The sequence below is a fragment of the Scaptodrosophila lebanonensis genome, unplaced genomic scaffold, assembly GCF_003285725.1.
Source record: "Scaptodrosophila lebanonensis strain 11010-0011.00,11010-0021.00 unplaced genomic scaffold, SlebRS2 tig00000053-arrow-pilon, whole genome shotgun sequence".
In the NCBI taxonomy this organism is placed as follows: Eukaryota; Metazoa; Arthropoda; class Insecta; order Diptera; family Drosophilidae; genus Scaptodrosophila; species Scaptodrosophila lebanonensis.
In genome coordinates, this window is record NW_022060548.1 from 6,016,597 (window position 1) to 6,028,779 (window position 12,183).

At 44.7% G+C, this 12,183-nt stretch overlaps 4 protein-coding genes across 4 annotated transcripts; 2 read left to right on the forward strand and 2 right to left on the reverse strand.

The window, feature by feature from the left end:
* Positions 1-9: 9 nt before the first annotated feature.
* LOC115623672 lies at positions 10-1,344 on the reverse strand. The gene is made up of 3 exons (XM_030518139.1): positions 1,013-1,344; positions 751-930; positions 10-681 (listed from the first exon to the last, which is right to left on the reverse strand). Exons 1-3 carry the CDS (start codon positions 1,133-1,135, stop codon positions 235-237), a joined length of 750 nt encoding a protein of 249 aa, XP_030373999.1. The 5' UTR covers positions 1,136-1,344; the 3' UTR covers positions 10-234.
* Positions 1,345-1,633: 289 nt separating this feature from the next.
* Positions 1,634-5,363, forward strand: LOC115623660 (protein O-GlcNAcase). The gene is made up of 6 exons (XM_030518118.1): positions 1,634-1,890; positions 1,950-2,709; positions 2,768-2,853; positions 2,912-3,635; positions 3,693-4,120; positions 4,186-5,363. The coding sequence occupies exons 1-6, from the start codon at positions 1,653-1,655 to the stop codon at positions 5,001-5,003; spliced, it is 3,054 nt and encodes a 1,017-aa protein (XP_030373978.1). The 5' UTR covers positions 1,634-1,652; the 3' UTR covers positions 5,004-5,363.
* On the reverse strand, positions 5,188-6,447 carry LOC115623674 (ATP synthase subunit C lysine N-methyltransferase). Its single transcript, XM_030518144.1, has 3 exons — positions 5,795-6,447; positions 5,392-5,739; positions 5,188-5,323 (listed from the first exon to the last, which is right to left on the reverse strand). The coding sequence occupies exons 1-3, from the start codon at positions 6,057-6,059 to the stop codon at positions 5,304-5,306; spliced, it is 633 nt and encodes a 210-aa protein (XP_030374004.1). The 5' UTR covers positions 6,060-6,447; the 3' UTR covers positions 5,188-5,303.
* LOC115623658 (negative elongation factor A) lies at positions 6,442-12,073 on the forward strand. The gene is made up of 7 exons (XM_030518115.1): positions 6,442-6,791; positions 7,283-7,537; positions 7,596-8,960; positions 9,025-10,107; positions 10,288-10,677; positions 10,746-10,901; positions 11,036-12,073. The coding sequence occupies exons 1-7, from the start codon at positions 6,582-6,584 to the stop codon at positions 11,165-11,167; spliced, it is 3,591 nt and encodes a 1,196-aa protein (XP_030373975.1). The 5' UTR covers positions 6,442-6,581; the 3' UTR covers positions 11,168-12,073.
* The last annotated feature ends 110 nt before the right edge of the window (positions 12,074-12,183 follow it).

The window sequence follows — 12,183 nt, forward strand, 5'->3', positions numbered from 1 at the left end:
TTATTCAAATTTTATTTATTACTAAATATTTTATTTATTTATTTAAATAGAATATGCAATGAATAAACAAACAAAGGACAAAAACAATACGTTTTATAAATAAATACATACATTTGTGTGTGGCGTGACAAGTTACTTGAGTTCGTTTAAAGAGACAGTGTTGTTTGTGTGGGATGGAATGTTGCTAGGAGGACAGAGATTCTTTAAGATAGAGATTTTTAGCATTTTTAGGACTTAATTCTGTTTCTGCAGAACGTCGTCAGTTCGTAAATTGTACGTCATTTGTGTTTTCATCACTGTTAGGCTACTGCCGATTATTTGTTTGTGGTATATTTGGCGCGTGGCGAAACCCAGAGAATCGTAAAAGTCCCGCTCACTCTCCTGCCACTCCGAAACGGTACACTCCAGCGTTGCAAAGCCAGCGTTGACACAATTTTTCGACACCAAACTTATCATGGGCTCCATGATCTTTTGGTGCGGATAAAGCGGAGCTATGGCAAAGCGATAAATAAAGGCCGCATTATATACAGCGTTATGATTTTTCACACTGACGGTCGCCACAATCTTTCTGCGGAACTTCCTCAAAAAATCATTCTCGTATGGTGCTTTCTCCATGAATATATCGTAGCTAGCCTCGTTTGGTGAGCACCGAAAAATGAATGGCTCATAGCACTCTGCCACCTGCCGTAGAAAAGAAATCTACGTTTATTGAGACACTGAGTGTAACTTAAATTTTAGAATTGTATTAACCAAGGATTTAGTAGATGGCTTAAGCCGTATGTGTTCCACAGCTTTGGCATAAAAGGAGGAATATGTTCCCAAGAAGAGGAAGAATATGCATCCTGGTATTGTGAGCGCACAGAAAATTAGTGGCACGCCCAGAAATATAAAAAGTAAAGCCCACGTGATGACTATAAACTGAAGTGTGATCTGGTGACATAGAAAATACATTTAATGTGCTGTTGAGTACTATAGAGATGTAGATTAGGCACGGCATAGACCGCCTTCTTACCTCACGAAAGCAAAAACAATAAAACGACTTTGTAGCAAATGACATAACGTAGTCCCGCACCAGTTCCTGACACTTGAGTTCGTCATCTTCGCGATGGTCGCGTATAACAATAAAAGGCTGCATTCGTTTTAAATACGAACGACGAAAAACAAAACCAGAGGTCCAAACAAAACAAAATGATACAAAACCACAGCTGCTGTATCCTAGAGATGGGCAAATGTATGTGCTGTTACTTTCTGCATTTTTGTGCCAACATTTTATTATTGACAACACTGGTTGCTGGTTTCGCTGCCCACATCTGTTAAACTAAGTCGTTAAAGGAGCGAAACCTAGACTGTTTCCCCACATTCCACAATAGGCAAAATCTGAGACTCATTCTAGAAAGTGGTTGAGAAAAAATTAATAAATAAATAATTAATAACCAACTTACCAACTTTCGGAAACTGATTATCTACAAAATATTATATTTAAATTTAAATCTTGCCAGTGTTGTTTGCTAATAACATAGTTATGAAATATATACTCATTTTAGTCATGTACTCGCTCAATCGAAATACTTGTGTTTTGAATGAGTATTGCGAGTACTTCATTTGTGTTTGTGTTCTAGCCGAAAGTTTTGCATCTGAAAAGTCCTTTAAAAATGGTAGATAGCGTCCGCGATCCATTGCAGCGCACTTTACAGGATGATAAGAACTTTATTTGTGGCGTTGTCGAGGGCTTTTACGGTCGGCCCTGGTCCTTGGAGCAGCGCAAGGATTTGTTTCGCAAATTTAAGATGTGGGGAATGTGCTCCTATGTGTATGCCCCGAAAGATGATTACAAGCACCGAGCCTTCTGGAGAGAGCTCTATACAGTGGATGAGGCTGATAATTTATCAGGTATTAATTAATTAATTTTCTTCATATATGCAATTTGTATGTATTGCGTTGTTTTCCAGGATTAATATCGGCCGCAAAAGAGGCCGGAATAGTTTTCTATTATGCGCTGTCACCCGGCTTAGATATGACCTATAGTAGCCAGAAAGAGATTGCAACATTGAAACGAAAGTTGGATCAGGTTTCACAATTTGGGTGTGAAGCGTTTGCACTGCTGTTTGACGACATCGAGTCCGAACTCTCAAAGGCCGACAAGGAAGTGTTCCAGACATTTGCCAATGCACAAGTTTCTGTCACAAACGAAATTTACGTGCACTTGAGCAGCCCAAAGTTCCTTTTCTGTCCTACACAATACTGTGCGTCACGTGCCGTGCCGAATGTACACGACTCTGAGTATTTAAACACATTGGGATCCAAGCTCAACCACAACATAGATATACTGTGGACGGGCAACAAAGTCATCTCAAAGACTATAACATTGGAGTCCATACAGGAGATCACAGAAGTACTTCGTCGGCCGCCGGTCATTTGGGATAACTTGCATGCGAACGATTATGATCAGAAGCGTGTTTTTTTGGGCCCATATGTGGGCCGTTCACCTGAGCTGATTCCCCATCTCCGTGGCGTAATGACAAATCCAAATTGTGAGTTCTACGCCAACTTCATTGCGATACACACACTGGCCTACTGGTCGCAGTGCAATATGGATTCCAAAATGAACAGTTCGCTGTCGGCCGATATCAAGCTAGAGACTGAAAACGAGGACGAACTGCCTGTGGAGTTCCTCTCGAAAAACATTTACCATCCGCGATTGGCACTCAAGTAAGTATGGGTGTGGTTGGCTATTAGTGAGTCATGCTAATATACATTGATTGTTTAGAAATGCAATATCTGAATGGCTGCCCGAATTCTTTATGGAGAAGGAAGCCTGGGGACCTATAACAAAACCACAACCCCAAGTTCAAAGTAAGTTAATAAAAATGGAAGTGTATTTCATATTCTGTAATATTTGCTCTATTTGTAGTGGTCATGCCTATTATACCGATTATACCATCGATCAACACTTGCATGAGTTTGACGACAACGACAACCACATCGACCAATACTCGAACCGTTCCGGAGGTGAACACCACCCAGCTGCAGGCGTTGGCCGATGTCTGCAGCACGGTCAATTCCTCATCACTTACACCCATATCAAATGCAGTGATGAATTCTTTGGTATCGCCAACTAAAGTTGTTACTAATGATGAGATTATAAACCCTATACCAACCACAGCCGCATCTAACATTGAGTTACCCAAGAAGATACCCATATCTATAGTACCAGTACCCATAATGGAAGCAAAAGGTGTGGAAGACTCTGGGGACTCGGCTGCTGAAAGTGATGGCACAGAACCGGCAGAGCCTACCACACCCAAGCTTTTGAAGCCAGAACAGGTAGAGTCGGCCGCTTCTGTTGAGGATGATATTATTTTTGAAGGGAAGCCAGGAGTGGTTGCAAACCTAAGTGTTGACACCATGCTGGACGAGGCCAGTTCGAGTCCACTGAGCACAGGTATTAACGAACCCATGGAGTGCAGCAGCAGCATAGCTTCGCAGATCTCTCCAAAGGAAGCTACAAAGCTGGTTGCTGACGATGTCGTTATGTCCTCAGTAAACGATTTGCATAGCATGCATGTGGAGAGTTCGTCATCGTCACCGCTCTCCAATGCCGAGATGAACGAAGATGAGGCTGAAGACAATGACAAGTAAGATGTCATCATAATTAACCAATAAGAAGACATAGTAATGCTTTCCCTTTTAAGAACAAATGCGAATTCCGGCAAAATTAATGCAGACGACCTGGGACTGCTCTGTGATCTGTTCTATCTCCCATTCGAGCACGGCAGTCGTGGTTTAAAACTGCTGAGTGAGTTCAATTGGCTGAAAAGCAATGCTAATGTTCTGCTTCATGAGCGCAGCAGCGGCGATGCTAATAATGGAACGACTGCTGCCAAACCGGAAGTGACGGAGTGGTTGCAGCGGGCCGAACATTTTTCCACACTATGCGGCAACGTTCAGACCTTGCTAGTCAAGATTGCCGGTTGTGACAACAAGGAAATATGTCACGATCTGTATGCCTATGTGTGGGACATTTCAGGTGCATTGTCGCTTCTTAACGGCTACGTAAAATGGCTAGCTCTGGCACAGTTTCCACCTAACATGTGCTCCTACACGCATGGCAGCTATACGTGTAAGTATATATATCCAATAATTGGGCATTATGGAATTACAAATGATGGTCGATCATTTTTGTAGGGTTCAGCAAAGGCTGGAAAGAAGCTTTTATGTCTGGTGATCAGGAGCCATGGGTGTTTCGTGGCGGTCTCACAGCCGACTTGCAGCGTCTAATGCCCGTCGATTCGGGCAATGATTTGTTCGTTTACAAATTGCCAGAGCAGCCCACCACCAACTATTATCTGCTGAGGCCTTTTATGCCCGCTGATGAGCAGCATGTCTATAGAATCTGCACGCGCACATATCTGGACTATCATAACGAAAACGATCTGGAGATACCGGCTGATGTGGCAAACATAATAGCGGACAGCGAGGTGGGCGCATATATAACGCTGAATCCGGAGTTATGTATCGTAGCCTACGACGAGTTCAACACAATTGTCGGCTATGCCTGCGCGTCCTTGGATGTAAGCATATTCCAACGCAATCTCGATGTATGCTGGCTTCCCGAAATGCGTGAAAAGTATCCAAAATCTTTGTTGGAAACTGAAGGCAATGCGGACGAGGGTTTTCAAAAACGTACGGAGTTTCTGTCGCATTTTTTGGAAAAGTTTCATAACAACTGCACCACAAAGGCAAGTCCTGCCGACGTAATTGGCTCTTTTCCGGCTATATTAACCGCCGCAACATTGCCAGATGCCGAACATAGGGACAACGGCATTTCTAAGCGTCTATTGACCGTTCTTTTGGCCGCTCTGCGTGCCAACGGTTGCTTTGGTGTGCACGTCTGTGTGGCTGAGAAGGACACAGAGAAGGTGGCTTTCTATTCCAGACTGGGATTTGCTGAGATATATCGTGATGGTTCCGATAACTTGATATACTTTGGACGTCGCTTCTAGCAGCCGCGGCACAGGACTCGTATAATCCTGGCCAGGCCGCATGCTCAGCATCGTAGTTTGGCAGAAAGACCAACTATCACTGCCCAAAAAAATGATTCTATTTTTTACAACGTTCCTTAATACATTGGCACTGCGCACGCTTCTCGTCCTTGGCGCACTTCTCTCGTATTTTATTTTGTATTGTCGTGGATATTTTTATACTTTCGTAGTATTGACAAGCCATCTTGTGTGTACGCAGAAATACGTATGCCGGCTTTCTCCAATTCTTAGCATGTATGTCACTAATTTAAGCAGTTTTTCTCAGCACTGTAAGTTGCATTCTTGAATCGGAAAACAATAAAAAAAATACATAATCAACAATATGGATTGACTTTATATTATTTCTCACTATTCTGGCGGCCTTGCTTGCTTAGATCATAAAACCACACTGTATTCACGCCATCCTCGATGGTGCGTTCCGGCTGTAGATGAGGCATTGGGAACCGGCAGGCAATTACTTTTGCATTGTGTTGACACTCTGAGATCAACTTGTGCTCCAAATCTTTCATCATTTGCTCGACTCCGAATATGACGACATAGTTGTAATCTTTAATGCTGAATTTCCAGAGGTCCCGGCGGAAGAAGCGCGTCTGTTTCCTTACACCTTGGCGTAGTGCGGACAGTCGGGAATAGTAAACCAACCAAGGATTTAGCTCCACTCCATCAGTTTGGAGCGCATTTGCGTGCTGCGCTGCGGCTACAAGGATTACATAAGTGAAAGGCGATTTAAATTGGATATCCATTCCACTTACAAACTACAATGCGACCGTCTCCAGAGCCTATATCCAATAGCCTTCCTCTTGCAGTTTTTGGCAGGAAGGTCAGTACATTGCTGATTTGTTCTGTTGTGGCAGGAACATAGGGCAGGCAGATCCTTCGAAAGGCGGGAGCCACAAATGACGCGCATACTATAGATAGTCCAACGCCCACGCCGCCTGTTGCCGCTATTAGGAGCTTGGCACCTGTGGACATACGCGCTGGCTTTTTTTGTACGACGGATTCATTCAATAGTTCCATGATTTGTTTACTTTTATACCATAGAATATACTTTTTTAAAGAGAGAAAGTTGGCAGCACTAAGGTAGGGCTACAACAATACCGGCAATTTTAGCAGGAAAGCATTTGAGTCCAATTCAATCTGTTCCCCTTGCAAAGGGTATAATACCCCATCCATATAAATTTTAAATATGTGGAGTACAGTATCCTCTAGCATATATAAATAAACACAACAACTGAGGAGCGACTGAGCAGCTGTTTGGGCAGTGCTAGAAAATGCTGCTTATTGCCTTGGCATCGAACTAGATTCCACTATCGATACCGCGCATTTGTGCTGCCATTTGGCAACACTTTTTTCAGTCGCAGCTTTTATGTGTGCGTGCGCGTACCCTTTTACAAATTCGACTAGTTTTTCGTGTGTTTTTCGTTGTAAACTAGACATTAATTTACAAACTAGTCGAATTGCGTTTTACTAGAGTGTCAGGCATCGAGTTAAGTGTAGAGTTCGTGTGTGCCGTTTGCGAATTTGCGTAAACGGGTAAAAATGGCCAACGTAAGGGACAGCGACACATCACTATGGCTGCATAATAAACTGGGAACATCAAACGATTCGTGGATAAATGGTTCAATATGCTCGCAATTAAACAAGGAGGTTTTGCGCAACATCAAAGAATGTTTCCCCGATTTGCAAACACAAGTAAAACTAAAATTGCTCCTCAGTTTTCTGCATATTCCGCGCCGTCTGGTGGAAGAGGTAAATCGTTGGTGTAAAATGTGGAAAAAAGTACACCAACACTGGCACGCACCTACACGTACACACATACACGCATGGCTTTACACTAATGCACTTGCTGGTGCCCTGCGTTGGTGAAATAACACGAATTGCATGCTCGTATTTCATGAAATGCCAGGAAATTTGTTAACGTCCGTGAAATGCAAAAAGAGTAAATAGTACGAAGTCTAATTGTGAACATTTTGGGTGTCATTGGATACAGAATTGTGGTGATATTTTGTGGTTGTATTAATATGAAAAGTTTCCCGCCACTTCTGCTTGAGTGATGTGTGTAAATGTTTGTGTGCGTGCGTGTGTTTATTAGTGTAGTGTTGGTGTTGTTTGTGGGTGTAGCGGGCGGTCACGACCATAACTACAACAGAAATTTTGTTGAATACACGCCTCAACAATATAATTTGTAAATTGTTTCAATTTTGATCTGATTGATAATGATTGCATTTCATACTTCGCAGTGGAAAAGCGAGCTGGAGGAGGTAATCGAAGTGGCCGGCCTAGATTCGGAATTGTGGGTTTCTATGTTGGCAGAGACCATGAAAACATTTCCAGCGACCAGTTCGCTAAACACAGAAATTTCAGACTACGAAGACACACGGCCTATATTTACAGAGATGGTCAATGATCTGCGTAAATTGGTCAACAAGCATTCCGATCTGGGCATGCTGCCGCTCGAGTGTCAATATTTAAACAAAAATGCGCTGATCTCAGTGGTAAGTATATAATACATTTGTTAATGAATCTATCATCTGACTTCCCTTTTGTCAACAGGTGGGTCAACAACCGGCTCCCGTTAAACATTTCACGTTGAAGCGCAAGCCGAAGAGTGCACAGTTGCGCACGGAGCTGCTGCATAAATCAGCCGACGCACAGTCCTCGTTAAAGAAGTCTTCGGCACCGACAATACCATTGCGCTCACGTGGCATGCCACGCAAAATGACCGACACAACCCCACTAAAAGGAATACCATCGCGCATGCCCACCACTGGATTTCGCTCTCCCAATGTGCCTGGCAACCAGCAGCGGCCCAATGTCAGTCGCACACCTGCCGGTCGCAAAGATGGCGGTATTAAGCTGATCGAATTCACGGAGCAACCCCTGGGCTATGCAGCGGCCAAGAAGCGTAAGCGTGAACAACAGTTGGAGGAGCAGCAGAAGAAGCAGGAGCAGAAGCAACAAGCTGCGGCTGCAGCGGCAGCAGCGGCAGCTGCAACCACCACTGATGAAGCAGCGCCCATGGATGTAGTGGCGATTGCCAGTGGTGGCGAGACTCCCACAACACCCACATCGGCTAACAATACCTTTGAAATTAAAACTGAACCGCAACTCAATCAAAGCAGTGGTAGTCTGGATGAGACAACCGATGACTTCAAGACACCGGAATTGGCCAACAAAACGCTACAAAGCGAGCCAGCGACTCCGGAGTATGCGGCCACACTTACCTTCGCACAGGCCACCACGCCCACTACAACGCAGACTAAAACGCAGGGAGGTAAGCTGAAGTCACCAACGACGCCCAAGTCGAAGCTCAACAGCAACAGCTTCAATCATACGCCCAAGCGCATTAAACAGGAGATTGAGATCAAGAGCGAGGAAATCATTGTGCCCGCCAACATAAAAGTGGAAAAATTGGACCCCACACCGACCCAACCGACGCTCATTTCGACGTTGCCGGCTCAGCCGCAGCAACCGCAACGTGTCATAATACAACAACAGCCCGCCCAGCGCACCCCACACATCCTGATCCGTGCCTCACCGCAAAAACGTCAGGCCAACAACGCTGTGGCGACCACCACCGTCGGCAATACGACCATAAAAATGGAGAAGTTGGATATAAAGCCCATGCTGCGTACCACAACAACAACAGCAACAACATCTGCAGCGTCGACAACAACAACCATACTCACGCCCCAGCAGTTGCGACAGGCGGCCAGTCCGCTGGCCAATTTGCCCAACAATATATCTGTGAAGATAACATCGGCCAAAGCTAAAGCAGCGGCAGCAGTTGCTGCGGCAGGCAGCAGTCAAGCGCAACAGGTCACAACACAACAGCAACAACAACAGCAGTCAATACTGATAAACAGCTCGACACCTGTTATACTAGCCTCCTCCCCTAGTAGTCAGAGTGTGCGTACGGTAAGCATTCTCTATACTCTCCATATTCTCGAAATACCATTTAAAACGTCTTCTTCTATTCCAGAAACCGCTGCCCACTACGGCCACCACAACCATACCAACGCAAGCGATAAAAACTATGCCGTTAAGTCAGCTAAAGACGGCGGCCAACAGTGGACCTGTAATAATCTCACAAACCATTATTCAACCGGCAAAGCGCTCACAGCAGCAGCAGGCAGCGAGTTCCAGTGCTGCTGCCGCAGCTACCTCTCAGCAATTGCAGCAGCAACAACAACAGCAACAGCAGTTGGCAACATCGCAGCCACAGCAGACGCAGACTCAGTATATACTGCAACCTGGCCCGCCCACGTTACCAACACTCACATCCTTCACGCAGACGCGTGCGACGCCGCAGACAACAACGCTCTATCAAACGGCAGCAGGCAGCAGCAATGCGCAGACGCCTACAAAGATACTGCTGAAGACATCGGGCACATCTGGTGTCGTAATGACACCATTGCGCCAGCAACAACAGCAACAGCAAACCACAGTCGTGTCCAGCAACCCGCCGCCACTGGTGGCCACATCAGCCGCTGTGGGCTCCCAGCAAACACTAAACATTCAAAATGTGCAGTTGCCCAATAGGCCGGTGACCATACAACCGGCCTCGCAAGCCGCGCAGCAGCAGCATCTGCAGGCACAGTTGCAGCATCACCATCCGCAACACACCATTGTGGCGAACACAACGGCCACACAGCAGCCGAAGCTATCGCAGGTCATCATGCAGCCGCAAGGCATTGCCGGAGCAGGCGGCGCTGCCACTCTAAATGTGTCGCCGACGGCAAACAAGAACAAGACTATTATACTCACACAGAAGGGTCTCATATTGCGAAATATTAGCGGGGACATGTACCAGCCGATACCCATTAGTAATGTAGGTGGTCTGCAGAGTCTGGGCGCGGGCACTACGCTCATGACGACTACGGCGGCTGGACCGCCCAGTCTAGTAAAAACCACGCCCTCGACAAGTGTGCAGCCCAGTGTGCAGACAATTCAGCTCCAGCAACCGACAACTAAGCAGCTGCTTCCAACACTGATACCGACAAACCCGCTGGGCGGTCAGCATGTCATCGTTCAACAACAGGCGCCAACCAGTGTCATTGGCAATGTGAGTAATGCCCGACTACTAAATATTCTTAGAATCAAAACACACCCTTCAGTGAGGACTGTCTCGTCGTAAAATTGTTAAACATTCCAATAATTTGGCTATTAATTTCGGACAAAGCGCATTTTGCTACAAATGAAAGCATAACTAAGCAAAACCACTAACATTTCCTTTTTCTTGCAGTCCAATCAGCAAACTATAATACGGCCAATGATGGGAAATGTTGGTCTAACACTGATCCAAAGACCTGGACAGCAACCCCAATTAGTGCAGGTAGCACCAAACAGCACACAGCGGACGATTATAACACAGACATCAGCTCCACAGCAACAGGCGCGTCAACAGCAGATTTTGGTGCAGCATAAGCCGGCAGTGCAGCAGCGTTTGGTGACCTCGACGAGCAATACGGGCACCCAGCAAATTCAGCTGCAGCAACAGCCGTCGCAGCAGCAGCAGCAACAAGGCAACAATCCAAGCATTTCGCGTACGGTTCAAGTTCAAGTCCAGACCCATCAGCCCGCAGCTCAGCAACAAACGCAGCAGGCACCGCAGCGCAAAGGACTTTCGCTATCGGTTTGTGCACACCAAAGTTATTCTCTTTATGGTATACTTAAAATATTATTTATGTATATTGTTTTTAGAACGAGCACGTACATAAGGCGCATGAGATGTTCCGCAAAGCGAATCGTGTTTCGCGGCCTGACAAGGCATTGATTCTTGGCTTCATGGCGGGCTTGCGCGAGAATCCACGTCCCAATAGCGAAAATGTATTGGTCATTAAATTGGGCGAAACTGAGGTGAGTAATCGAATCAGGAAATGAAATATATAGAAATAATATACCTTATACATATTCGAACTAAATTGGAATGAAATCAAATCAGCACTTATATTGTTTTTAATGCATACATTTTATTGTTTTCATTATTAAAGGAAAAAGTGGCACAGGAGGATGGCAATACGGCGCTCTGTCTTGTGGAATCCCACATACGTCTGGACTACAACACAGGCGAGTGGAAGACATTCCAGAACTATAGACTGTTGGATCAGAGTGCCGCATCGTAGTCCTCGAGGATCATACGCATAGTGCGGAGCAGCAACGGCAAATAGCTGTAGATTGCAAAACGCTAAGCGCACTCGCATGGCTGGGGACTCGAATTCATGTGCTCTAAGCTGCTCTTTCTGTGCTTCAGCTTTAGCTTTAGCATCGGTTTTGTCGCTTATCGTGTTGCGTTTGTCATTTCGTTGCTGCACTTTATCGTTTGTACGTTCAACGTTACAATTGTAAAAGCACCTAGCCATCAAGCAGAGGCGCCGCTTATCAGGCTTATCCCCCAGCAAAAACTAAGAAAAACGGAAAAAAGGGAAATATGAAAAAAAAACAACAACAGAATAATACGATTTAAAGTAATTAACGTAAATTAGCTGTACAGTTGTTAGAATATAGTAAATGCTAGCCCATACTTTTTAGAAAACATACCGCAAACACACACACATATACAAATACACTTGCGCACGCGCCGAAGCATTCACCTTTGTTTTTGCTGATTAGCCGCTCGACTGGTGAGCAGATGACGACAGCGTGGAACTGGCGGCGTGACATGAGAAATGACTTGGTCCGCTCGCTGATCAGGAACGTTCATTTTAAATACAAACACACTCACACACACACAGCACACCCTTTCATATACATACACACCCATCCCATCCATATATAAACATAATATGTATTTAGAATTATGTAATTAGCCGCCAAGTTAAAAATGTATAATTTAGTCTAAAGCATAAACTTTAACGACAAAAAAGAAAAACTGAAAAAAGAACAAAAAGAGCGCTATTATTGAAAAAAAAAAAAAAACATTAATTGTAAATCAAGAATGGCAGCAAAAGTATCTTGAAACTTGCAACTTGGAATGTGTAATAGACTAGAATAAAACTACAATATTTATGGCTTTAATGTTTAAAACCAAACGTCTACGACTCTAATTCTGTTTGAATGTCATGGAATGTAATAGCTATGCCGTATGCAGTGTGCGTTTATTTATTTGTTTATTCCATTTTTATGCAGTCAGCAGCAATCA